Source organism: Clavelina lepadiformis, chromosome 2 (genome assembly GCF_947623445.1).
Source record: "Clavelina lepadiformis chromosome 2, kaClaLepa1.1, whole genome shotgun sequence".
NCBI lineage: Eukaryota > Metazoa > Chordata > Ascidiacea > Aplousobranchia > Clavelinidae > Clavelina > Clavelina lepadiformis.
Window position 1 is genome coordinate 24,197,420 of NC_135241.1, and position 22,684 is coordinate 24,220,103.

Genomic DNA, 22,684 nt, shown 5'->3' on the forward strand with positions numbered 1-22,684 from the left:
ACAGGAAGCCAGATGTTTTTGTTACAAACCTGTCAAAATCCGATCAGTTTACGACGTATAGTTTTCGAGTAATTAACGATTGAAAATGTGTGTGCGGTGTCGGCCACACCTAGTGAAAATGGCAAAGTCGCGAGCCCGGTATGGATAGGGTTAAAAGCACGTCAAATGTAGCCGACTGTCTATGGCTAATAGGTTAATTTCTTTAGCTTATTTTAAGCAATTTGCTCCCAATATTTTACATCGCTCAATTTTAAGTAACAATAGTAAGTTTCGTTAAACTACGTCACATGGACGAAACCTAGATTTGATGAACTAGGATTGGATTTAGATGGCGGTGACGACCCCAACAACGAAGTTACAACCTTCACATGAGATTGTTTCCATCAAAATAATTACGGTTACCAATCTTAAGCCTCAATCATGTTAAATCTACAAATAACCATGTATATCCAATTCCGAGTAAAATAAGGTAGTTACGTCATTTTTAATGCAACACAACTTTCCGATTATTTCCTTACAATACACGCAATTCATGTTAAACTTATTTGAAAGGAAAACTTGAGTTGGCATATACACTACAGTCTTCACAAATTGCAGTAAAATGTCTTACAAAATTGCACATTTCGAATAAAATCTTTTGGATAAATTTGAGCAAGTTGTCTACATCAACGTGTAAAGGTAATTATTTCATAGATATGATTGATGTCTATTTAAGTTGGACAGATGACCAAAAGTTATTCAGTAATTCCACAAATCCATTCTTATAAATTTTGTAAGAACCAAAAATTAGAGCAAAAGACATTAAAGCAACAGTGACTTTCATTTCTCGTTGCATGCGAATTAAAGCCGGATGTTTTGCCATTAATTTGTCAACAATATTTCCAGCAACATTTTCATGAGGGAAAGGCTGGTCTGGAATTTCCTTTCCTAGAAACTCACACAAAGGCGCCCATCCTTGACGGACATCGTAGATTAGAAGTTTATCAGGAGGACAATTCTGAAATGTTTACTTTGTGTACAATGACAAAAACAACTTTAACACATTCGAATCCACAGTCGCTAAGCATTTGATTGCAAACAGAGTAACACAAAAATCACTATAAACCATTTTACCTGTTGGCAATATTTGGTATGTTGTCTAAAGCTTCTCTTCAGTACCATGACATTATCAATGTCGCTAAAGTGAAAAGGATGCCGCATACGTAAGCCCCAGCGACACATCGCTTAAATAGCAAACGATTAAGTTGTGTTAAAATCTAATTTTTCTTTCATCTGGAATAAAATTCTCTACTTGCCTTTGAAACTTATAACGCACGTATAAGTGTAGAATTAAACCCACCGGTATCACGAAAATAGTTGAAATATTTCCATCCTGTTGGTGAAAGTATTTGCATGATTTTGTACATCAAGTTTTCTTTTAAAACCTCGTTGTGTTTGCAGTAACTCTTATACCAACCGTCCTCTTCTCTTGTGGTTAAAATAACCTGTAATTTTTAGACATTTGAATTTGAGATTTATATGCGTTATTGGCAAGTAAAAGTATCCATTTTACTAAATAAGGTGGCCGGCCGTGGTTCGGTTTCTAGCTGAGGTATAACTAAGCTACAATAAAACTTACTTTAGCGTCTGGAAATGCTTGTAAAATTTCTTCCCAAAATAAGTTGGGTGGTGAATCAGCGACTACGTCTACAGTCTGATACATCTCTTTGAAATCTTCAATACTTCCACCACTGGATGAAAGTATCTTGGCCCACTTATCGCCATGATACCAGAAGTGATCAAGAAAATCATAAACATTGTAACCCAACTCAGATAGGGCTGCGTTCATGGACTTAGTCCCAGTCTTCGGATAGCCAGCTACTATCACTTTCATTGGTTTAGTGGGCTTGGAAATTACATCTGAAATGCTTCGACACCACACATGCGGCAAAACTTTGTTCTTATCAGCAATGTTTTGCCAAAACTACTCTGAGCATATGTTTACTTATACAGGATGTCAGAAAGTTTACCATTTCCTTAAAAGCACTTCATATGTAGCCGACTGTCTATGACTAACAGGATACTTTATTATGTTAAGCAATGATGTATCTTATGTTAAACAATTTGCTCCCGATATTTTACATCGCCCAATTTTAGGTAAAATTAGTAAGTTTCGTTAAACTACGTCACATGGACGAAACCTAGATTTGATGAACTAGGATTGGATTTAGATGGCGGTGACGACCCTAACAACGAAGTTACAACCTTCACATGAGACTGTTTCCATGAAAATAATTACGGTTACCAATCTTAAGCCTTAATCATGTTGACTCTACAAAAAACCATGTATATCCAACTCCGAGTAAAATAAGGTAGTTACGTCATTTTTAATGCAAAACAACTTTCCGATTATTTCCTTACAATACACGCAATTCATGTTAAACTTATTTGAAAGGAAAACTTGAGTTGGCATATACACTACAGTCTTCACAAATTGCAGTAAAATGTCTTACAAAATTGCACATTTCGAATAAAATCTTTTGGATAAATTTGAGCAAGTTGTCTACATCAACGTGTAAAGGTAATTATTTCATAGATATGATTGATGTCTATTTAAGTTGGACAGATGACCAAAAGTTATTCAGTAATTCCACAAATCCATTCTTATAAATTTTGTAAGAGCCAAACATTAGAGCAAAAGACATTAAAGCAACAGTGACTTTCATTTCTCGTTGTATGCGAATTAAAGCTGGATGTTTTGCCATTAACTTTTCAAGAGCGTTTCCAGTAACGTTTTCATGAGGGAAAGGCTTGTCTGGAATTTCCTTTCCCAAAAACTCACACAAAGGTTCCCATCCTTGACGGACATCGTAGACAAAAAGTTTTTCAGGAGGACAATTCTAAAATTTGATTTCTTAAGAAACTGCAACTCGTGACGTATCAGTTACACAGAAACTAAATGCGAAAAATTTAGATTTACTTGTTTGCAGTATTCCTGATGTTGTCTGAAACATTTCCGAACTTGCATTTCATTTTTGACAAACATCAAATCGAACGGATGGCGCATTCTCAGGCCCGATAGACAAGTCACTGTGCAATTGCAAAGTGTCAGTTCTGATCATAATTGCAGATGGTTTTAAGCTTGCATTAGGTTAAGTTTCATTATAATGCGTGGAGAAATCCTGAATTAATACAAAGACGTACGTACTTGTATCACGAAAAAACTTGTAATATTTCCAACCAGTTGGTGATAGTATTTGCATAACCTGGTAAATGTAATTTCTTTTCATGACTTTGTTTTGGCCCAACACACTTTGGTACCATTCTTCCTCGTCTCTTGTAGTTAAAATCACCTTAAAATCCATAAAGTATTCTACCACTTTTGCTTCTTTGAATTAAAATTAAATTCAATAAAACCTTGTAAGTCAAGCACGTAAGCTATACGTCGGAGGTGATCGGAGCATTGGTTTTTGGGGTCCGGCTCCAGTGAAACCATTCTGGCTCCTGATTTCAATGAAAGCGACCATTTTCACTTTCACTATAGAAACCCCATATTAGATGCCCATCAAACAAATATTTTACAACTACAATGAAAATGCATAAGCTTGGTATGTAATGCCAAGGCTTCCTGGCACCAGAAATTATGGTGTTTGTCAACCTATCTACCAACTACCTAGTATAGGTTACACACGTCTATATTTTCAATTCCAGCTCTGCGGTAGCTCCGGTAAAATATGCAAACCCCTGCCCTGTGATCACCTCTGCTATATGTTATGTGGTTAGCTGAATTGATTAAGTACCAGAGAGGAATTACAAAGCCATAATGTCTAGCTTTATGATATATAATATGTTTATGGTAAGTTCAAAATCTACCTTAGCATCCGGAAATGCTTGCAAAATCTCTTCCCAGAACAAGTATGGTGGAGCATCAGTGACTGCATCTACTGACTCATACATCTCTTTGAAATCCTCAATGGTTCCGCCAGTAGATGAGGAATAAATCTTGGTCCATTGATCGCAGTGATGCCAGAAGTGATCATGGAAGTCGTAGACATTGTACCCCAATTCAGACAGAGCAAGGAACATTGATTTCGTACCAGTCTTAGAAAATCCAGCTGTAATGACTTTCATTTTTTACTGCACTTTTATGCGTTTAATTACTTGTTCATTAAGCCTATGGTGTTGTTTGCTTTATGATAGAACAGGGCTTCAGTGAACATTAGGCTATTCAAAATTTTTAAGCTTACTGATAACTGTATTCAAAGCTTAACTTACATATAACTCATAGGCCTATAACGATTTTGATGGCCACAAAATGTATAACGTTCCATGACCAAGATGGTTGTAATTGACAAGAATATACGGTAGGTAGTATAGCATTCGCCACCTTTTCTGTTAGAAAGCGACAGGACACCAGTTTATTTGCCGAAAAATTCATTTTGTTTTCTCCTTTCGTCACGGTTCGATTTAGTTGACTTTAAGACAAGGAGGCACACAGATGTTCAAGATTTGAGACGATTCTCGGCGTCAAGTTATGCCTGTGCTTTGCCACATGTTTGTTTGCCAATAAAATCATACCAAGCTAGCCGAAGTTGTGGATCAGGAACACTTCCCTCAAAAATAGGGCGTAATGACTTTTGTTGCGATATAGTGGTGTCCGACTACAGTCCTTATGGACCATATGATAATACTATATCACAAGATTTACGTAGACCTGCCTTCACACTCGGACTATTCTCTGTATTAAAATTATTAGCAGTAAATTATAGCCGTCTATAATCTACATTATTTTTAGTAAGTAATCATTTTACGGTATCGTAGGTCTACAAATACAACAGTCTGCAGATAAGCCTATATCATATTAGCCCATCCTACTGCAGGGAGTAGGCCTAGGCCTATAAATGCCTTACCAGACCCTGTCGACGCGTAGGGTACCAACAAACTACGGGGAACCTTAAAAATTGTTAAGGCCTAGGTAGAAAGTTACGTTAAGAGGTAATCCACACAATAATGGCAGCAAAATAGCGAACAAGCATCTCGTATTGCCACACAGCAAGACAACCATACCATTGGCCATGAGCCATATCTACATTGAAGAGCGTTCCAGTTGGCCATGGTAACCAAACTAAATAAGATTTCTATGAGTTGCTAGACCACTAGGTTAGAGATGAAAAATTTATACAACTTCATCTTCGAGGGTTATTCTATTGAGTTGCCAGCTATCATCGATAAACAAGCCTTAGCCGTTTTTGAAGCTGAAGTTCAAATCGTATTATTGGTGCCACATTTTTGTATCTCGTGACTGCTTGGTGGGATAGGATGGTGCCAAAACATAAGCTCCTTCATTTCACTCAGTCATTTGCAAACTAAATATTTCCTTCACCGTCGCGTAGTCAACTTGCAATGACAGATTAATAGATCAAGTTTCTGCAGCGCAAATCAACTTGATCTTAGAACGTCTATCTGTTGATCATTTACGATGGAACTTTTTTCAAAATAAATTCCGATGACCACATCTTATTGAATGGTGATGTCCAGTTTCCAGTACGACAGGGAACTAATATATTGAAAGTTTTGTGGCCAATCTTCCACGCTGATGAAAGTATTCGAACTTAAATTAGTAATGAATAATGATATTATATTGAATTAAGCAGCGCTCGATTTTGGTCTCCAGTAACTTTATTTTAATACCCGTGAAAACAGCTTTCAAGACATTGAAGCAATCCAGTTTCAATGATCCCCCACGCTGTACAATATCATCAAAGACTGCAATCAGAATGACATGTTAATTGATTCCTTTATTTGGAAAGTATGAAGTGAAAAACAAAACATCCAGCAATGGAGGCAACTGACTTGCAAAGAATTAGCCTAAAACGTCTGTCATTTTTTTTGGAAAACACGCATTAACCGAGAGCCGAGCTTAACATGTAATAAATAATCCACGATACAAGATGCCTAAAACAAGAAAGAATCGAAAACGCAAGACTATGAAACAGGTCCAGTGGATCATCAAATCATCTATTGAGAAGCTGCCAACTTCGCTTTCAAACTTTCTGGCATTTCAGGGGGTGGGGGTCTAGGCAAGCGGAAGTAAACTTTCACGGAATCGTAGATGAACCACTGGAGGGCAGTGAGTGTACCGATCATGATGATACGAGCGACCAAGCCCTTCCAAACACCTGGTCAAATGCACCGTGTTATGACCACTCAGATTCAAAGTAAATTCTAGACAACACTAACGTAGGGAAATGCTGTTCTATGTCTGCAAAATATCCAGATGAAAATACCTTTTGGTCCCAGCTTCTTCAAAGCCTGGACTGCGGTGCTTCCCTTGTCCTTATTGAGGAGTGAGACAACAGAGTCGGCGGGATGAGAGACGACAGCACAGAAGACACCAGCGATGTAGCCGGCTACAAAGGTCACCACAAGTTGCTCACCCTTCGAGCATTCGGCACGTGGCTTTGGTACGACGTGCTTGTAGATAGCTTCCACAGTTCGCTCAAAACAAGCAAACTTCATCATCGTGTATGGGATCTGTCTCATCCACAACGGAACAAGACCCTTGTAAAATCTTCAAGCAAAATATACATTAGTTAGGTAGTGTGCACAGAATGAGCAAATTTAACTTACGAGGACAACACGCAACAATTCACAACTTACGCGGCCAATCCTTCGTCAGCTCTCATTTTAGGAAACGCTTCCCGTAATGTATTGGCAAAACCAGCCTGGGTCTGAATACGGACTTTGCACGCCTCCATGGGTGATAAAGCGATATCAGCGAAGAACTCTGCTGAAGCGCTGGCAGCCAAGTACAAGGATGTTCTCCACATGTAAGTATTTTCCTGTTCAATATCATCAGTCAGTAATTGTAAAAACTATCATAACATTGGATAGACAGAATAACACCAATTCACAAACTTGCAAGAAGTATTTACATTATCACCGCTGACTGTTGTTAAACTTTTATGTCATGAACACATTACTTAGATTTTGAAAACTCTACACTGAAAAACATTTTTACTAACCGGTCCAAGGAGCGAGCTGTAAAGATTTTTGAAAACTTCATAAAATCCGAATTTGCAAAGACCCTGCATGGAGTAGCCGATGAGGGTTGGTGCCCAGCCCTTGCCTAATCCACGCAAGCCATCCTCTTGGAGGGTGACTCGGAATCCATTAAAAATATTTTTGTATTTTTCAGGGTCCACCTGGGGTAAACAGTTCATTTACTTTCAAACGTATCAAAACTTAAGCATAGACTTCTTATTAAGTACACCAGCTGGGACACTCATAGCAACTTTCCAGTGAAATAATAATACAGTATCACCAAAAATAGGATAACTGCAATGAAGACTAAAAGCTTATTGAGTAAACTATGGAAAAGATATTAAGATGAATTAGGCCATTTTAAACCTATGCTACTGACAGAAGCATTTTTTGATCAAAATGCATTCTTTATCAATCTCATATGAGGTTGAACCCCAGCTTTTCAGGCAATTCAATAAACCCCTGCTCTAGCCCAAGGTGGTCCAAGACTGCCAGCACGAAGGGCCATATTAACGATAGAGGTAAATATTGCTGGTCGCAAATAGCGGAAAACTCTAGATGTAAGCAAAGGACCGAATTTAGTGATCTAATCGACCTAATGTTTTGCTGCATTTCTTGATACTTTCTAAAGAGCAAAAATCATCGCATACGCATGTGTTGTCACACAATACAGTGACGTTAGCCGTAAAAAAGCATTGTTACTCCATAATAATTACATATTGACTTGCACTTCAATGATGTGCGACTTACCTCGGGCTGTGGGCTAATGTAATGCATTTAAATGAAACTTAGTTGTATTTTTTACAGCTGCTGATTTTGCACTGGAAAATAGTGTGTACTGGAAGTGTCTACAGGCCCTATGCAGCTGGTGTGCCAGGGTTTGGACCACCCTGCTCTAAACCATTCAATAAAATCTGTGACATTTTTGTAGAAGCCACAGTAGTGAAGTTACGTGTAGGAAAACAGATAAGAAAACGTGAAGCAAGGCTGGTATTTTGCAAACTTTTGTCTTAAACACGCAGTAGAATTTGCCTCTGTAATGCAAAGTGTTTTTGTGCATCCACTGGTAGTTTTAGGAAAACATATTACCTGAATTCTGCACTTCACAAGATCAAGTGGCACAACAGCTGTGTGTGTAATACCACAACTCAGAATTCCTCCAAATCCACAAATAGCATAATATTTGGCTGAACCAAACTCACAGCTGTCACCCTCTAGAACAAATATGATTTATCATTATTCCATATAGTGTATAGTAGTGCTTAACGAAGAACGCGAATATGTGAACAACGGCTTATAATGTGTGATCTAAATCAGTCCTAGGGAGCAAAGCACACACAAAAAATGCAAGTTGGGGAAAACTTATTTTGTTATTTGTTAATTGTTACTAAGAAACACATAAGCAAGCCATGCATTTTTGTTAATAAGTTTTCAATGTATGAATCTTATTCTTTAGGTGACAACACTTATATAAATAAAACTTGCATTTTCACTTAACAATTTGTAATCTTTGTATATACCTTTAACTGATGCAGCACTAATTCGACGCACAATTCCTTGACATTCGGCAGTATGTGATGGACTAACATCTTCCTGACATTCTGCTTTAAACACAGGAGTACTAAATGGGTTTTGTTTACCAACAAATTGTTCAACTATTGAATTAACCATGATTTGATGCGGCCAATTAGCCAATAGGCAACCTGTGAAAAGTTTCAAATTACACAAAGCAACAAGGGAAAGTGCAATGTCAGGGTGGCATTAATTTTTTCACGCACATGTAAGCTTGCTACTATCAAGTTTAGCAACCAAAGCAAAAGCCAGTTTGGGTGTTAAAAATTAAAATGGACATTCATTAGGTTATAGCTCAAACATATTGGCCTAACTCTATTTGAGAGGAAATAGTGCAGTCTGCTGCCCAGAAGCTTTGCATCAGCATAAACGATTTTGTATCTGAAAGTGTAATGGCATACCTACCCAGAGATATCACTTATACAGGCTGACAGAAACAGTCTTTGCTTAGTTCAGAACTAGTTCGTAATCGGGTGCAGGCTACACTGCCAGACTGCAGTTTATGAGCTTTAGTGGCACACTTAATGACTTGGACAAAACTTCTGTGCACTAAATTTTCAAATGATTATATTAAAAGTCAAACCGTGTACTGCATAACCGGGTAATTGTGCACCGCACTAACATTCTGCCTTGGGTCTGAGCATTTTTTGTGCACCCCTCTCGTCATCTTTGGCTGTTTGGTGCACCCAAAATCTTGCTGAAAACCGTCATACTCTGCAGCCCAGGGCTACAAGACTAATTAGTCTAAGTAGACCTGGTACTTGAACACTTTCGTCAAAGCTTATTTTCATTGTCTTGCCGTTATCTCAACTTATAGGCCGAATGAAGAAAGTTCATGGAACACCATATTAGACTACCGGTATTACAGTTTGGCTGTCTTTCAGAAACACAAATTTATTATGGTAATACAGGTAACAGTAACAGGCCTATTTAAGGCAAAACTCTAAGTCGGTAATGGTGCTACAGCCTAGGTGTAAATAGCTCGTAACATAACTCAGCTTATCGTTACTTGAGTATTTAGCTTTAACAATGACTACTTATATCAAATCCTAAAAATTCCGTAACCTAACAGTCCAAATTACCAACGAACGTCTTGGAACTGATGAACGTGAGATTAACACGCTTGGACAAATACATGCTCAAAGCATTTACGAAGCACATGCACATTTGTACGAGGTGACGATAAAGTAACAGATGGCTTCAATTCCAAGATGACCTTGTAACAAATAATTAATTCACCTCAACCTACCTGAGGTTAAGCAACACAATCACGACGCTGGCATTTGACACGACACCTTTTTAACGACAATCCTGTCCCGGCACCTGTGACCTCCGGTTTTCACAACCTTGCCTGAAAAAAGTATACGCTGCGATCTGATTGGTCACTGCACCCGGAATCGCGCATGCGCATTTTAAGATTTTTATTATTGCGCAACAAATACCTTTCGTCGGTTGTCATCAGAGATTGTGCGGAAAATCACTTCAAGAATCCTTACATCTAGTAATAGTATGGTAAAAGATAGTATCGCAGATGTAGTTCATGAAGGAAAGTAATTATACAGTAGTTTTAGAACAGTGTTCGTCAAACTTTTGTGTACAATACCAAAATATGTTTTAAGAAAAGAAAATTGTACAATCCAGTGAATCCACCATTGTATAATTAGGGCCAGGTTAAAGGCCTGGGTATCTTACACTTACGCACTCCGACTTAAAAGCCTTGAATGAGTAGGTGCCATCAAGTAATACAAACGAAATAATGACGTAATAATTACTCGATCCCAATATTAGAGTGCAAAAGTAAAAGAGACCCAAATGCCTTGCCTTGTGCTGTCGCTTTGGCTACACCTATACACGCTACACTTGTGATATAATCGAAAGACCTTAACTGACTGTTTCTTGAAATCGGTTTATTGCCTTCCTCAAATTATTTTATTTTTCTCCATTGCCAATGGGGAGCGAAAAAAGGTGTTAGCCTTGTTACAGCAAAACTTAAACACAAACTTATCCTCACAGACAATCAACGAACGGGAAAAAATGGCAAAGCCCGGAAGCTTAAAACGTGCAAGGTGTTAATTGTACAGTGGTATTATAACGATGGAAGGTTATCACGGCCACCAAACCTCATTTGCCGGTGTCGTAAAAGATTTCTCCATGTTCTTGTAATAGATTCTTGGATCTTTAAGCACGAGTGGTCAATATCAGACCAGATCACCAGGCAACCAAAATATTATGATGTCACATTTATCTGTGTTTAGGCTGGCGCTTACTGTTTTATGAAGGGTTAAGATGAACACAGTGTATTGCCAAAATTTGTCTCCCCATTGTGATGCCATCAATTTCGTTCTGAATGAGCAAAAAACAAGTGCTAACGCAGTAGGAATATTGAACCAAATAAAGAATTGAAAGTTTGAGTTGAGTTAAAACCATAATAAGTTTCTGACCTATGACGTCACAATGGAGGGACAGGTTTCGATTCTACAACGGCAACAAAAGCATTGAAATTAGACCAGAATTGTATTTGATTTAGTGGTACTGAATGTCACAAACCAGCTTTGATTCCTCATGGAAACTTCATGTCAACCTCATTTTGACATCATTGCGGTGATGTGTTTGTGTCTTTTCTGTAACAAACGTTGTATTATTACTTAGCTCTGGTTTGGTTGGTATTGTTTGAACTAGCCTACTTCCGGTGTCATGTCAAATTTGCAATTACATAGTTTGAACTTTTGAAGATCGATATTTTAGCCGTTTTAACACTCGTTCAGTTGGTTTTTAAAAGTCTAGTTTTAACAGTGATACTAACTGCATCTCCATATGTTGTGTACTATACAGCACTCGTATATCTGAAAGCATAATTTCTTTGGCTTAACGCCTTAAACCAGCGTGGTCCAACTACTTTTTTCTTACGGGCCACTTTGCTCATTCACATCTATAATGCCCACTATCATGACGTAACAGACAAATGGATGATGAGATGCAATAATGCTGTCACAATTATTGGATTATGCCAAATTTCTGACTGTTGCGCAATAGCCAGTATTAGGGTTCCAATTTAAATGATACATAACATGAAAACTGTGGAATATTTAAAGGAAACAAAAACGTCCGGAACACTAGGTACATATCAGCCTTTAAGAAGCCCAGTTGTACTGACGAGACCTGATAGGTTGAAACAGTATAGGCCCTGCGGTCTACAACTTTGAATTAAATTTTTGACACTTTTTATCCAAATGCTATACTTGTTCTAATTGAAATAAATTAAATCAATACTGTGAAAGCTCGCGGGCCTGTAGTTGGACCACGCTGCCTTAAACAATACAAATCTCCTACCGCAACAATTGCAATTCCGATCTACGTCCTAAATGACTAACCGGTAAGCGGTTAAATTCATTTAATAGTGTGCTGATGCATATACTGATACATGATTTATACAACGCTGTACTGATTTGTACATGCTACTTACCTGAGAGAAATCTGTTCAACTTGATGCACAGAGAGCTGGAAATTTAGAAAAGAATAAAAGTGAGTTGACAATTTCCGTTGTTAAGCATATGAGTTCGAAAATATCTTACTACCTATAACGAGATGGCGACCGTAATTAGGAAAGGGTTAATTTATTGACAAATCTTTACGCTTGTACTGTTACCTCATATGTAGTGGGATTATTCCGGTGTAAACTTAGTTACTTCTTGTACAGTAATTATATCGAGCAACGCTTTTAAAACAAAACCGTTAGGTAGAGCAAGAGGTTTTCTTTTGCATTTTAATTATGAAGGAGTTGTCCACCGTGTTCATTTGATGTTTACTCATACGTGGTACATATACTCCGAGGTCTCTTGTCATGAAAGAAGCTTGATATATCATGGGTAGCTTGATTGACATGCTAAGTATAGTTCGTGATTCTCTTGTACGTTTCGTGGGTCAACGCCTGCAGCTGATCAACCAGAATTAGGCCTTACCCATACGTGATTCAAACCAATCGGTAAAATTGACTTTATTTACGATCAATGCATAGGAAAAAAATCAAGTACAATCGTAAAAAGAAAAAATTGCATTGTATGTAATTGCGTTCGGGCATCGTGAGAAAAAACGTAGATAAAATTGACTAATTTCCAATAAACCTCGTTCCTTATAAAAGCACAGACGTGGTAGTGTGATAAAAAATAGGTATCTTACGGGCGAACACAAAAAAACGATTCGTTTCGCCTTCAAAAATGCCATCCTGGCCCAGCTATTGGTTGCCTTCAACGCTTTCAGCAAATTGCTGGCAAAATGGCCATGCCAGCCGTGAAACGTCTGAAATTATAAACGAGGTTGAGGTATGTTTGGCATCAATAAACGGTGAAGAGATTCGCATATGCACAGTACCCGGCAATCAGCAGCCTATAACATACAACACTAATGAACATACGGGAACAAGCGTTCCCAACTCAAATGCGGGTAACTCGAAAGTTATCAAAGATTGAAAACAACCACGAAGAGCCTTAATGAAAACACAATTAAAGGTTGCTCGGTTCAGATCCATTCGTATTTACTCTCCCTTAAACTGACTGCATCAGGCAAGCAAAAAAAAACACAAACTCTATAGAGTATAGATCAATGGGAAACACAGACGCGTTCTGTGTAGGCCTTCAACATGGATGGGAACGCGTGCTATTTTTTTATAAAAATGAGATTCAAATAAAAATGTTCGATCGTTTGATGTCGATGCGCAAGGTGACATTTCCGCGCACTTTCATTGCACTGGTATGGTTACGGGCGGTCTGCCTTTGTCCTTCAAAAATCCAGGCAATCCGGCGCATGCGCGTTGAAGATCTTTCATGAATGCTGGAACGCCAGTCTGAACGAAAATAAAACAAAGTCAGTAAACAAGGCATAGAGTTGTTTAACATTGACAAAATGTTGCAATGTTTGCATACGAAAGGTATCAGAGCGGTAAGGTTTCCGCTACAAGCTAGTGTGCAAAATTCAAAAGGATTTTGGCCTGGTAATCACCTTTGCTGCCCAGTTGACCAGCCACGATGGTATAGACCCCTTTGGATTGTCGTAGTATTCAATATAGGCTAAACACATAATTGAGAAAAATAGTAGGTAAAAAAGAAATAACCACAGGCATAACACGGAGTCGCCAGCGCCCAAACCTAACGTCCCACGTTTGTTCCACAAAGACAAGGCTAGGGACTGATGGTAATCGTCCACTCGAATCGCTCCAGAAATTTCTTTAACGTTATGTTTCTTCACACTGTGCATGACAATGACGATGTATTCCTTCCCTTCCCGAATAACTTTCCGAGTCTCGCGGGCGTAAACATACTTTGACGGAAGTAAGTGGGTTAAGGAAGACACTGTCGTACGTACGTACACTTGTTTAAATATAAAGTCAGTGAAAAAAGCACGGTACAAGCTACAGCTATGCTAGTTAAATGCCCAAAGATTAATAAGCGACTTGCAAGAAACGCATAAGCTTTCGTCAGAATCCCGTCGATTATGCAAAATTATTAACAGAACTGGAGGACACCATGGCGATGACGATTTCACCATAATGTACTCATACTCAAAAGAACGTTTTGCTCCTAAGAGTCATGATTACTACATCATAAAAGATACGTCTCTGTTGGTCAGTGGCCACGGATAATCGACATTAAAATAAATGACGTCAGGGCCTTTCTCATTCAGCTGGACTGGATACAACTCTGCAAGACAAAAGAAAAAATTAGACAAGTGGCAAAATCAGAAGAGACAGCTAAACCCGGCCAGATTCATGCAATGCAAGCAAGGCTACACATAATTACAACATCTTCCATTCAGGCTACTTTGACAGTAGATTGAGTTACCAAAACAATGACCTGATTACTGACTCACGCAAACAACAAGGTGACCTATATATATTGGAAAGTCCACATAAAATTAGCACGTACTCATACCTGTGACGTAATTATCCCAGACCACCCGGTACTCGTTGTCCAGAAAAACTGCAGCTATTTGATCTGGCGTGGCATCGGGCAAGGTGGCATATAGTTTATAGTGATACAAACCGGCGTTCTGTAAAGAGTGGACATAGAAATCAATTAATGTCTCTATTTCGTCACAGTACGACAATTTTATTCAAACGTTTACTTCACAAAGCCTTACCCCCCTCGGTTGGCGGTAAATGGTGACGTTCATGGACTCTGCAAGGAACTCGTATTCCTTTACGTCCCTCTTATTTAATTGACGGATCATTTCTTCGAAGGCATCATCCTTGTATAGTTGCATGGGGATCTCTACCTACATGTACAGAGCACCCAACATACGCTAAAAATGCCAGGCATGTGAGACGTATAGTGTAAGCTGGAACATTTACAAGCATACTCATACCTCTTGTGAACTCCCTTTTTTCTCCATTGTTTTGTGACCTTTTTGTTTCTCATCCAGGTCAGCCGGCTTCATTCGCTTCAAATCTTCGTCAAGCTGCTCCTCATAGTGGTCAAAGTAGTCGGAGAGTTCCATGCGATTTCTACGACAAGGTTTTCAAGCGGGGTTATGATGCGTCATTAGCTGCCTCTTAATGGTTGGAGCCGAAACATAACTATCGCGTCACCTTGGGTCATGGGTGTTGGCTTTCGACATTTGAGCGGAGTTCCGAACCATTCCTGAAATGACAAACAAAAAGAAACTCTTCAAAAATAAATGATTTTCCAATTAGCGTTTTTTAGTGTTGTAGACATCACGTGACGTAATCTCACAAGTTTTAGGTTGAGCAATAATGGAATTTATTTTTAATAAAAAGATTTGAAACGACTTCGTGATTCTACCCCATGTTTTCCTGTACACGTAATGCGACGGAAATTGCACAATAATTAGGTGCCGAGTGCTTGGAATTGTTTGGACAGAATCCGCAAATTAAGATCAACTGCGCACAGAAATACAACGACCATAAAAATTGCTGAGAATGCAATACTGTGCACGCACACAACGCATGATCGGTGTTTTGAGGTCAAAGGTTACAATGATTCAACGTAACAAAGAAATTATTCGTCCGTATTTTAAATGTTGCCTGACTGATTAAAAACTACTGACCAGGTGAAAAACACATCGGGTATTTCGGTAAACTCCACAATGCACATTGCGTAACAACAACTCAGTCTCGGCAGCAAAACAAGCTGTTTATCGCAGAAAGTAGAAATGTCTCGTTAGAAAGAAGGTTCAGTCCGATAATTCGGGATATTGCGCAACTTTAATTGTTACGTTTATGAGCCAAGCGATCCAGGCTGCAACTCTTATGACAACCGGTTTTTTAACATATAAAGCCGAACCACGTTTAACCAAACCATTACAAAGCCTTTATCACAAGTTTATCAAGTCGTATTTTATCGGTAAACGGCTGTCAAGGTCAAAATTCTTAACTCAAAGTTGAATGTTTTGCCTTCACAGGCGTCATTTCGTCGTTCATTAAACAATGCCAATGTCGTTATTAGCAGAAAAATGAATTTGGTCTAGACTCTGAGATCGTTTTGATTTAGTTCGGCGAATCAACGACGTGTCTTCCATCCGTACCACACAGATTTTATGAAAGAATTCGACAGCATATGTGCTTAGCAGCTAATTCATACATGTCGCTATAACGCAAACATTACACAACAATTACCGGCACCATTATCGGCGTCGCGCAAATCACACTAAACCAGCATTAAACATTAACCATAAACGCTATGTTGTTAGACAGAAGTTCACTTGATATTTCAACATCCACATACATTGTTCATCGCACATAAAGGTACAAAAGTAGAAAATTGTGACAACTTACCGACTGGGCAATATATAAGGACCCATGACAAAGCAATAAGAAGAGACAAGGCTGAAACGGCAAACACGCTGAGCTTCATAACTGTGAGTATGCCCATATACCTCAAAACCTGAAGAAAAACAAGCAAGTCAATTTCAAGCACAATAAACCAATCGCCGCGTTTTAAGCTGCATCCTGACCTACTCTCAGCAAAACTGACGATAAGATTGTCACCTGTTTAACCATATAATAAGTGGTAGGTCAGCATTTGCTGAGCCGGTTACGATCTAACGACTTAGACCTGTTTATTTTCACATATACGCCTTTTTCCCTCACCTTTTTCCGGCACCCTTGCATTTACTCGATGTTTATCGGGAAGACCTGATTCGGTTATACAGGATGCTCATGCGCTAACACAACCTGCGCCAACTTACCTGCAGTTTAATCATGTGGCCAGTTATTCCAATTGGATTGGACCTCGCTTCGATCGTATGACGTCACAATAGTTTTCTTGGAGCCTCGCCACGGTTGGATAAATTTCGATTGTAGCGTCTTGCTTCGTCGACCACGAATAAGAGAAATATTCAGGGAGTGTTTTTGATCTTGTATGAAAGGACGAACTTTGTCCCAAATTTCGCAACATTTATGTTCCCGATATGACCGATAATAACCCAGTAGCTTTGTTTTGCTTTGCAACCATAAAAGAAAAAATCGTTTGCTTAACCCTGTGTCAAAATCATGACTGAAAGGTCAATTCAGAAGAAATTTGCCCAATCGACAAAACCATGCCGCTAATTCCGTTCAGTGGACTTCGGTTTATCTGCTTCGCTGTGATAATTCCTAAAGGAAATAGAAGCTGCTTTGCTAATCGGAATTTTCGATTTCGCAACCACTGTCAAAGCAATTACGTTCGTATAACCGCCGCAACTGCATACACTGACCGAGACAGAAGAGATAGTGGGATCAAAGACAAATATAACAATACAAAACACTTTTTCTCAATCAAACTATAAATCAGTTGGGAGATTTTCTTATAGTCTACAGTTCTTAACTGAAACCTTATCCATCGTTTTAAACCCAACTTAACCCTTGACCGTATTAGTAGTTCTTGTGTCTCTACGTCAACCTTTCACCTATCTCGATTAAGGGCGTCTACCCGCGAAATAGCAAACCCGTTTTGTTATTGTTGGTATTTACACCTGGTTGCACTTACGTTCCCAACAGGAATCAATGTCGACAATCGGTTGCGTCATCGGATAAGTTACTGGTTATCTCGCACGTAGGAAAGACTCTCCGATAGTAAACAACAAACTCGCTGCCTTTGCAAAGGATACTCGCATATACATCGGGTGCATGCTTTTAAAGGAAACCAAATTTTTCAAAGTACGTTAAATTCGATTAATTTTCCTATTTCTTCAAACTGTTCCGTCGTTTTCACGAAACAATTCTACAGCGGTGGCGATACTTTCGCTTGTTAAACAAACCCATCAAAATATCCTTGTCGAGGGCTTTATACGCTCTTTCGAATTTAGCTGCGGTATTTTAAACCACGATCTTTCTGCTTCTGGACCTCAACAACCATTGACAAAAAGTTACCCTGGCCTAATCAGACCTCAACCGTTGTAAGCCTAAAGTGTCTGCGTGTGGTTGGGACATAATCTGCGGCAACACTCACTCGACCATGCACTAAGACGAGATAATAAAACACTTTAACCAAGGCAGCACATGCGTGAAGTTGACAACAAAGCATTAAACGGACTTTGATCTGTTCGGTGCATGCAACAATTAGATTTTGCTCGGAACGGATTAGAAAGTTCGTTTCGCTCAACGCATTATTCTGTTGTTTTTAACATTAGGTTTTAAACGACTTTATTTTCACCTTGCACGACCGTTTTAAATTATCTCGTGGTCAACAACAACATCGTATCCATAAACTTTCGTGACCTCTATCGTAAACGGAAGGTGACCGCATAGTAGAACGTTAATGTTGGCATCCTCATAAACTGAACTAAACGACATGCAAAAACTATACGTGTGTAAAAATCAGTGTCCTTCCTTGCCTGGTTAACCTTAACAACGGATCTCCGTCTGTGCGTGGGACGATGATACTAAATCCAAACAGCATAGCTTTGACCAACGGCTAGCGTAGATCTTGCTTAGTAACGCATTGCTGCGTTGGCAGTTATATCTACTCTGAGTCCTAACTAAGACAAACATTACGTGTGAATCGATCACCATTTCGAACATGAACGACACGTTTTTGCACTTAATTCTTAAACTAGAGCGCCGTCGCTAATATTATTTCATTTTTTCTGAAACTACACTGTTCAGAAAGTTTTCGAAAGATATGTCAGATGTTGTTAGAAAGCTTCTGCGCAAACTTCAACTGGTCGTACCAGTAGCCAGCTGAGAAAACTACAACTCAGTGTACACAGCTTACAAACAATAAACGTTACAAGGAAATAGTGAAACCATTCATACAGAGATATTAAAATTATGGTAAACATGTTGTGCTAGCTCCTATATCAAACGCATCCTTCCACCGGCAGTAATTCGCCTACGAACCATGCGCTAAATTTCGCGTATTTTCTTATAATAACACCTCAGCTTACCTTCTAACAGAGTCTCACCTTAGAATAAACAACCGCCAGCCTGAAACAACCAACTAAACACGCAAAGGCAAAATAATTTGTAATGAACACTTTAAAGTCGTCGTGAATAAGCCGATTCGAATGGGACTGCAAACGCCTAAATCCATTACGTCATTGTTTTGACTCTGCGCCGCAGATGTCTAGTGAAACTTTGAAGCCCTTGATAAAGATACAAAAATCAACTATGCGTAAAGAAAGTGTCAGATTGCGTGGGTAACGTCCACTCCGTTAGTCCTAGGGTCGAGTAACTCCCTTAAACAGGCTCAGAGACTCAGAAAGCGTCAAGTTGCAATCTTGACAAACCAAAACACACCGCTGCTGCCTTATCCAAACTTAGTTTGGCTCAATTCCTTTTAGAGGTGAGTAATACAACGGTTGCGATTATAAATTAATCACGTTAACGGCACGTGGTGTGCAATGTCGTGCCAAGGAGTTAAGACATTTTTCATTTCCGTGTAGAGCAAGCGTAGAATTATTGTGCTGACTTCTGCGCCTAACCTGCATCGCTGCTTAATAAATCAATCATGCTAAAAGCTGCCTCTTGTAAGAAGATTTTTATAGCAAATCAAGAACAACATTTATTCCGCCAGCTCAGCCATGTTGGGCTGCACATAAACTTAGCAACGAACTTGGCCTTCTCCCATTGCGACTGGCTTGAAAATGAACATATGCTCTTATGACGTAACAATAGTCAATTATTCATGGTTTGCATCCATAACAGCGCCATTCGTCATTTGTATAAAAGCGCACAGTTGGATAGGTTCCGGTATGTTCATACATTGCTGCGCGCATTGTAGATCTAAAGGCTAAGTAGAATAGACAGGCAACCTGAGGAGCTTATAAAGCAAAACATTTTTATGAGGTGACTCATCCAAGAAGATAATATCGGCATTTACAAGCTTCAAAATCAGAGGCCTGAATGCTCATTGTGGGCAGGTACAGTGACGACAACATCGATTGATGCAAAGCGACAATATTAATTCTCTCTTCAATGTGGGTCGAGTACAGATTTGTTCTTCCATCGACTTGTTTTGAAAACCTGAGTTTGTTTTATAAACAAACACCTACGTTACTTAACTCTGTGCCAGCAATAGCTTTTGCAGCCTGCTGACAGAGATAACGTTCGTCTAATTAAACTCTGTATAGGCTAATAAGCTAACTCGGTAATAGTCTAATTACAGTTAAAACGATTACATTTTCGATTTTATGTAGACGGTTTATTTTATCTGTCTTCTCGTATTGACTATTATAGTTGATTTATTTTTCAGTCAAATTTCATTATCATGGCAAACATTTCATCGTCGCCCTCATGATAACATTTTATTTAGAGAAACAATGTTCGCTTCCAAGCGATTTATTAAGAGAAATCACTCGGCAAATAACTTAGAATGAAATTATTTATACAAGACTGGATCGAATTTCCTCTCAAATCCAATTCGTTCTTGTTCATCATCTGTGAAAATTCAAAACCAAATGACTTATGAGCGAACAAAGCGAAGACGAAATTCAAACCAAACCCAAGACTTGGTTATTGATTTATATTACATTTAATATCGGAAAGTAGTCTGTTGTTTGTGCTGAAATGAAATGAGCAAAACATGAAACTTTATTTTGCAGGTGCGATTTTGTTGCCAATCTTTGAAGGAACAAAGCTTCACGATAACAGTGAGAGGTCGACATTGTAATACACAAGGGCTAGGAAACTTTTAAATGACTTTTCGCTTCTACAAATCCAAAACAGTTGGATGTTTGTTCTGATTTTGCCGCGTTTCGTATTGCTTCTGTTATAACTTGAAGAATCTTCGTTGGAGTTATCAGTCAAAACAGAAGAGTTTAAATGGTGTTGTTGTCAAGTAATACTTCTCTCTAGACCAGTCATGTCTCCTTATTTGGTGCGTGTGTAACTCACAATGATTGGCGTCAGCTGATTTTGCAAATTTGAGATAAGAAAATGTTAGAACTTGGAATTTAATGAAAACTAACTCCCATTCTTTTTACTTTACCGAGCAAAAGTTCTTACGTCACGTACACATTGTTATTATCAGTGTTAGGCTATAATCGCTTTTGTCGACGTTGCAAAGTTTTACGGTCTTTAGGGGATGAGTGAATGATGAAATTGGTGATTAATAAATTTGAATGATTTCATTTTGCTTACTACAGGAGTATTTTCTCCCCATCTGCGTGATGGTGATGATAACCGCAGATTGAACAACCCATTGTTTGAAACGGTGTAACTGTAAATCCAGCGTTTTTGTGAAAATATTCACTGCAGGCTGCGTGTAATTTACACATAGTTTAAGCTTTGCATTAACTTGCTTTTATTTGACACATTTTTATACTGCTGAGTCATGCTTATGTTGCATCCTTCATCCGGGCATGTTCAGGGGAAAGAATTGGCGCCATTCTCATAAGCGACGCCAGGGAAGCTTTGCCCTGCAGCCACGATTGTCGTAGCACCGTAAAGTATCGAACCTGGAAACGACGAATAGCAACAAGACATTTGATCTAATTCTATAGATCTAGGTCATCTTATATGATCAATGACAATACCCACTATGATAAGCATATATCGGCTCTTACAATGCTGTTGTTGTTGCCGTATTTGTTATACCAAGTTATTAGGCTTTCAATACAATCGCCAATATAGATAACCTTGTTAACTAAACTAAACTCTTTCTTGGAAGTTGGAACCCGCATCATTAATAGCCCACACTTTATCCTTTTTTACCCCTTAAGATATACGTCGTAAAAAGCTAAAGGCTAGTAGGTTACTACTCGTATATTGTCAGTTCATAGATTGGGTACCGAATAAAATACAAAGCGGAAAGAGACTCCTGCAAGCAACACGCGCACTACACGGTTTTTATGTGAGGGAAGTTTTTATGACAAGAGGTTACAGGATATAGGGCCTTCCCCTATACTTGTTAAATGTGCACTTTTTCAGAGGCTTACCTCCAGAGGTGGGCAGTCGGTACTTGGCAAAAAATGTAACGACGGTTCCGGTATTTCTTACTATCCCAAAAAAGTAGTTCGGTACCGGTACTTTTTGTACAGTGGACCCTGTTGCAAGTGCAATTTTTTCCGATCTTCTGCCCCTGGTAAAGGTTACTTAAGGGCAAAAAATATCTGAACTCACTCCTTGCGACTTTATCAGACATCTGTAGACTAAAAAGAACAAAAAGCGCTAAAGTCGGCATTAAGTTTTATTTAAAAGAAAGTTTTAAAAAACATACTCCCCAAAACCTTGAAGTAATCATTTTAAAAGCAACGTGTACAGGGACTGACTTATATTTCTTGAAAAAAGAAATTCGGTGCTTTTTTTCTAAAAGTAGGCCTACTTACGGTGCTGGTATCGGTACAGAAAAGTACAGTAGTTGGTACACTACAATTACAGTAAAAGTTACAGTAATTCGATGCTAGTTGTACCATGGTATTGCCTATCTCATAGTACACTAAGGTTAGCTTACAGGACACTTTTAGGCTAGATCAGGGATGTCCAACCTTTTATTATAGTGGGCCGCATTGTCACTTGAAATAATTCACTGGGCCGCAGAACCTATTAAATATCAAGAAAAATTGGTGCATAAAGTACATACTTTAGGAGTGAAAATGACTAGCGGGCCGAACAAAAATCTCAGGCGGGCCGCAGGTTGGACATCCCTGGGCTAGATGG

General features: G+C 38.8%; 4 protein-coding genes across 6 annotated transcripts; all 4 read right to left on the minus strand.

The window, feature by feature from the left end:
• Positions 1 to 635: 635 nt before the first annotated feature.
• LOC143447341 (uncharacterized) lies at positions 636 to 2,037 on the minus strand. Its single transcript, XM_076947394.1, has 4 exons — positions 1,619 to 2,037; positions 1,340 to 1,484; positions 1,114 to 1,223; positions 636 to 997 (listed from the first exon to the last, which is right to left on the minus strand). The coding sequence occupies exons 1-4, from the start codon at positions 1,871 to 1,873 to the stop codon at positions 707 to 709; spliced, it is 801 nt and encodes a 266-aa protein (XP_076803509.1). The 5' UTR covers positions 1,874 to 2,037; the 3' UTR covers positions 636 to 706.
• Positions 2,038 to 2,355: 318 nt separating this feature from the next.
• LOC143447340 (uncharacterized) lies at positions 2,356 to 4,165 on the minus strand. Its single transcript, XM_076947393.1, has 4 exons — positions 3,853 to 4,165; positions 3,188 to 3,332; positions 2,960 to 3,069; positions 2,356 to 2,879 (listed from the first exon to the last, which is right to left on the minus strand). The coding sequence occupies exons 1-4, from the start codon at positions 4,108 to 4,110 to the stop codon at positions 2,589 to 2,591; spliced, it is 804 nt and encodes a 267-aa protein (XP_076803508.1). The 5' UTR covers positions 4,111 to 4,165; the 3' UTR covers positions 2,356 to 2,588.
• A 1,592-nt stretch (positions 4,166 to 5,757) lies between these two features.
• On the minus strand, positions 5,758 to 8,758 carry LOC143446365 (solute carrier family 25 member 3-like). The gene is made up of 6 exons (XM_076945963.1): positions 8,544 to 8,758; positions 8,113 to 8,237; positions 7,005 to 7,184; positions 6,640 to 6,821; positions 6,267 to 6,550; positions 5,758 to 6,158 (listed from the first exon to the last, which is right to left on the minus strand). The coding sequence occupies exons 1-6, from the start codon at positions 8,692 to 8,694 to the stop codon at positions 5,998 to 6,000; spliced, it is 1,083 nt and encodes a 360-aa protein (XP_076802078.1). The 5' UTR covers positions 8,695 to 8,758; the 3' UTR covers positions 5,758 to 5,997.
• A 3,816-nt stretch (positions 8,759 to 12,574) lies between these two features.
• On the minus strand, positions 12,575 to 17,113 carry LOC143446568 (phosphatidylcholine transfer protein-like). Of its 3 annotated transcripts, none has more exons than XM_076946264.1 (10): positions 16,697 to 17,113; positions 16,382 to 16,490; positions 15,176 to 15,227; positions 14,953 to 15,091; positions 14,728 to 14,862; positions 14,520 to 14,637; positions 14,203 to 14,288; positions 13,737 to 13,908; positions 13,591 to 13,658; positions 12,575 to 13,435 (listed from the first exon to the last, which is right to left on the minus strand). In XM_076946264.1, the coding sequence occupies exons 1-10, from the start codon at positions 16,715 to 16,717 to the stop codon at positions 13,331 to 13,333; spliced, it is 1,005 nt and encodes a 334-aa protein (XP_076802379.1). In that variant the 5' UTR covers positions 16,718 to 17,113; the 3' UTR covers positions 12,575 to 13,330. The 3 variants fall into 3 exon arrangements, with proteins under 3 accessions (XP_076802379.1, XP_076802380.1, XP_076802381.1); XM_076946265.1 differs by having other exon boundaries at positions 16,795 to 17,112; XM_076946266.1 differs by lacking the exon at positions 16,697 to 17,113 and having other exon boundaries at positions 16,382 to 16,632.
• Positions 17,114 to 22,684: the final 5,571 nt, after the last annotated feature.

Bases quoted from the DNA above. Each gene is read 5' to 3' on its own strand.
- LOC143447340 (XM_076947393.1), bottom strand. From the start codon at position 4,110: ATGAAAGTCATTACAGCTGGATTTTCTAAGACTGGTACGAAATCAATG. The intron at 3,070-3,187 runs GTACGTACGTCT...GCAATTGCACAG, and splicing joins CAAGTTTTTTCGTGATACAA to TGACTTGTCTATCGGGCCTG. The intron at 2,880-2,959 runs GTAAATCTAAAT...ATCAAATTTTAG, and splicing joins ATCAGGAATACTGCAAACAA to AATTGTCCTCCTGAAAAACT.
- LOC143446365 (XM_076945963.1), bottom strand. From the start codon at position 8,694: ATGGTTAATTCAATAGTTGAACAATTTGTTGGTAAACAAAACCCATTT. The intron at 7,185-8,112 runs GTAATATGTTTT...TGTTTACCCCAG, and splicing joins TTGTGAAGTGCAGAATTCAG to GTGGACCCTGAAAAATACAA. The intron at 6,159-6,266 runs GTATTTTCATCT...GCATTTGACCAG, and splicing joins GAAGAAGCTGGGACCAAAAG to GTGTTTGGAAGGGCTTGGTC.
- LOC143447341 (XM_076947394.1), bottom strand. From the start codon at position 1,873: ATGAAAGTGATAGTAGCTGGCTATCCGAAGACTGGGACTAAGTCCATG. The intron at 1,485-1,618 runs GTAAGTTTTATT...TAAAAATTACAG, and splicing joins AAGCATTTCCAGACGCTAAA to GTTATTTTAACCACAAGAGA. The intron at 998-1,113 runs GTAAAATGGTTT...TAAACATTTCAG, and splicing joins ATACCAAATATTGCCAACAG to AATTGTCCTCCTGATAAACT.
- LOC143446568 (XM_076946264.1), bottom strand. From the start codon at position 16,717: ATGCAAGGGTGCCGGAAAAAG. The intron at 15,228-16,381 runs GTAAGTTGTCAC...TTGTCATTTCAG, and splicing joins CCTTATATATTGCCCAGTCG to GAATGGTTCGGAACTCCGCT. The intron at 13,909-14,202 runs GTATCTTTTATG...CTTCCGTCAAAG, and splicing joins GGCCACTGACCAACAGAGAC to TATGTTTACGCCCGCGAGAC.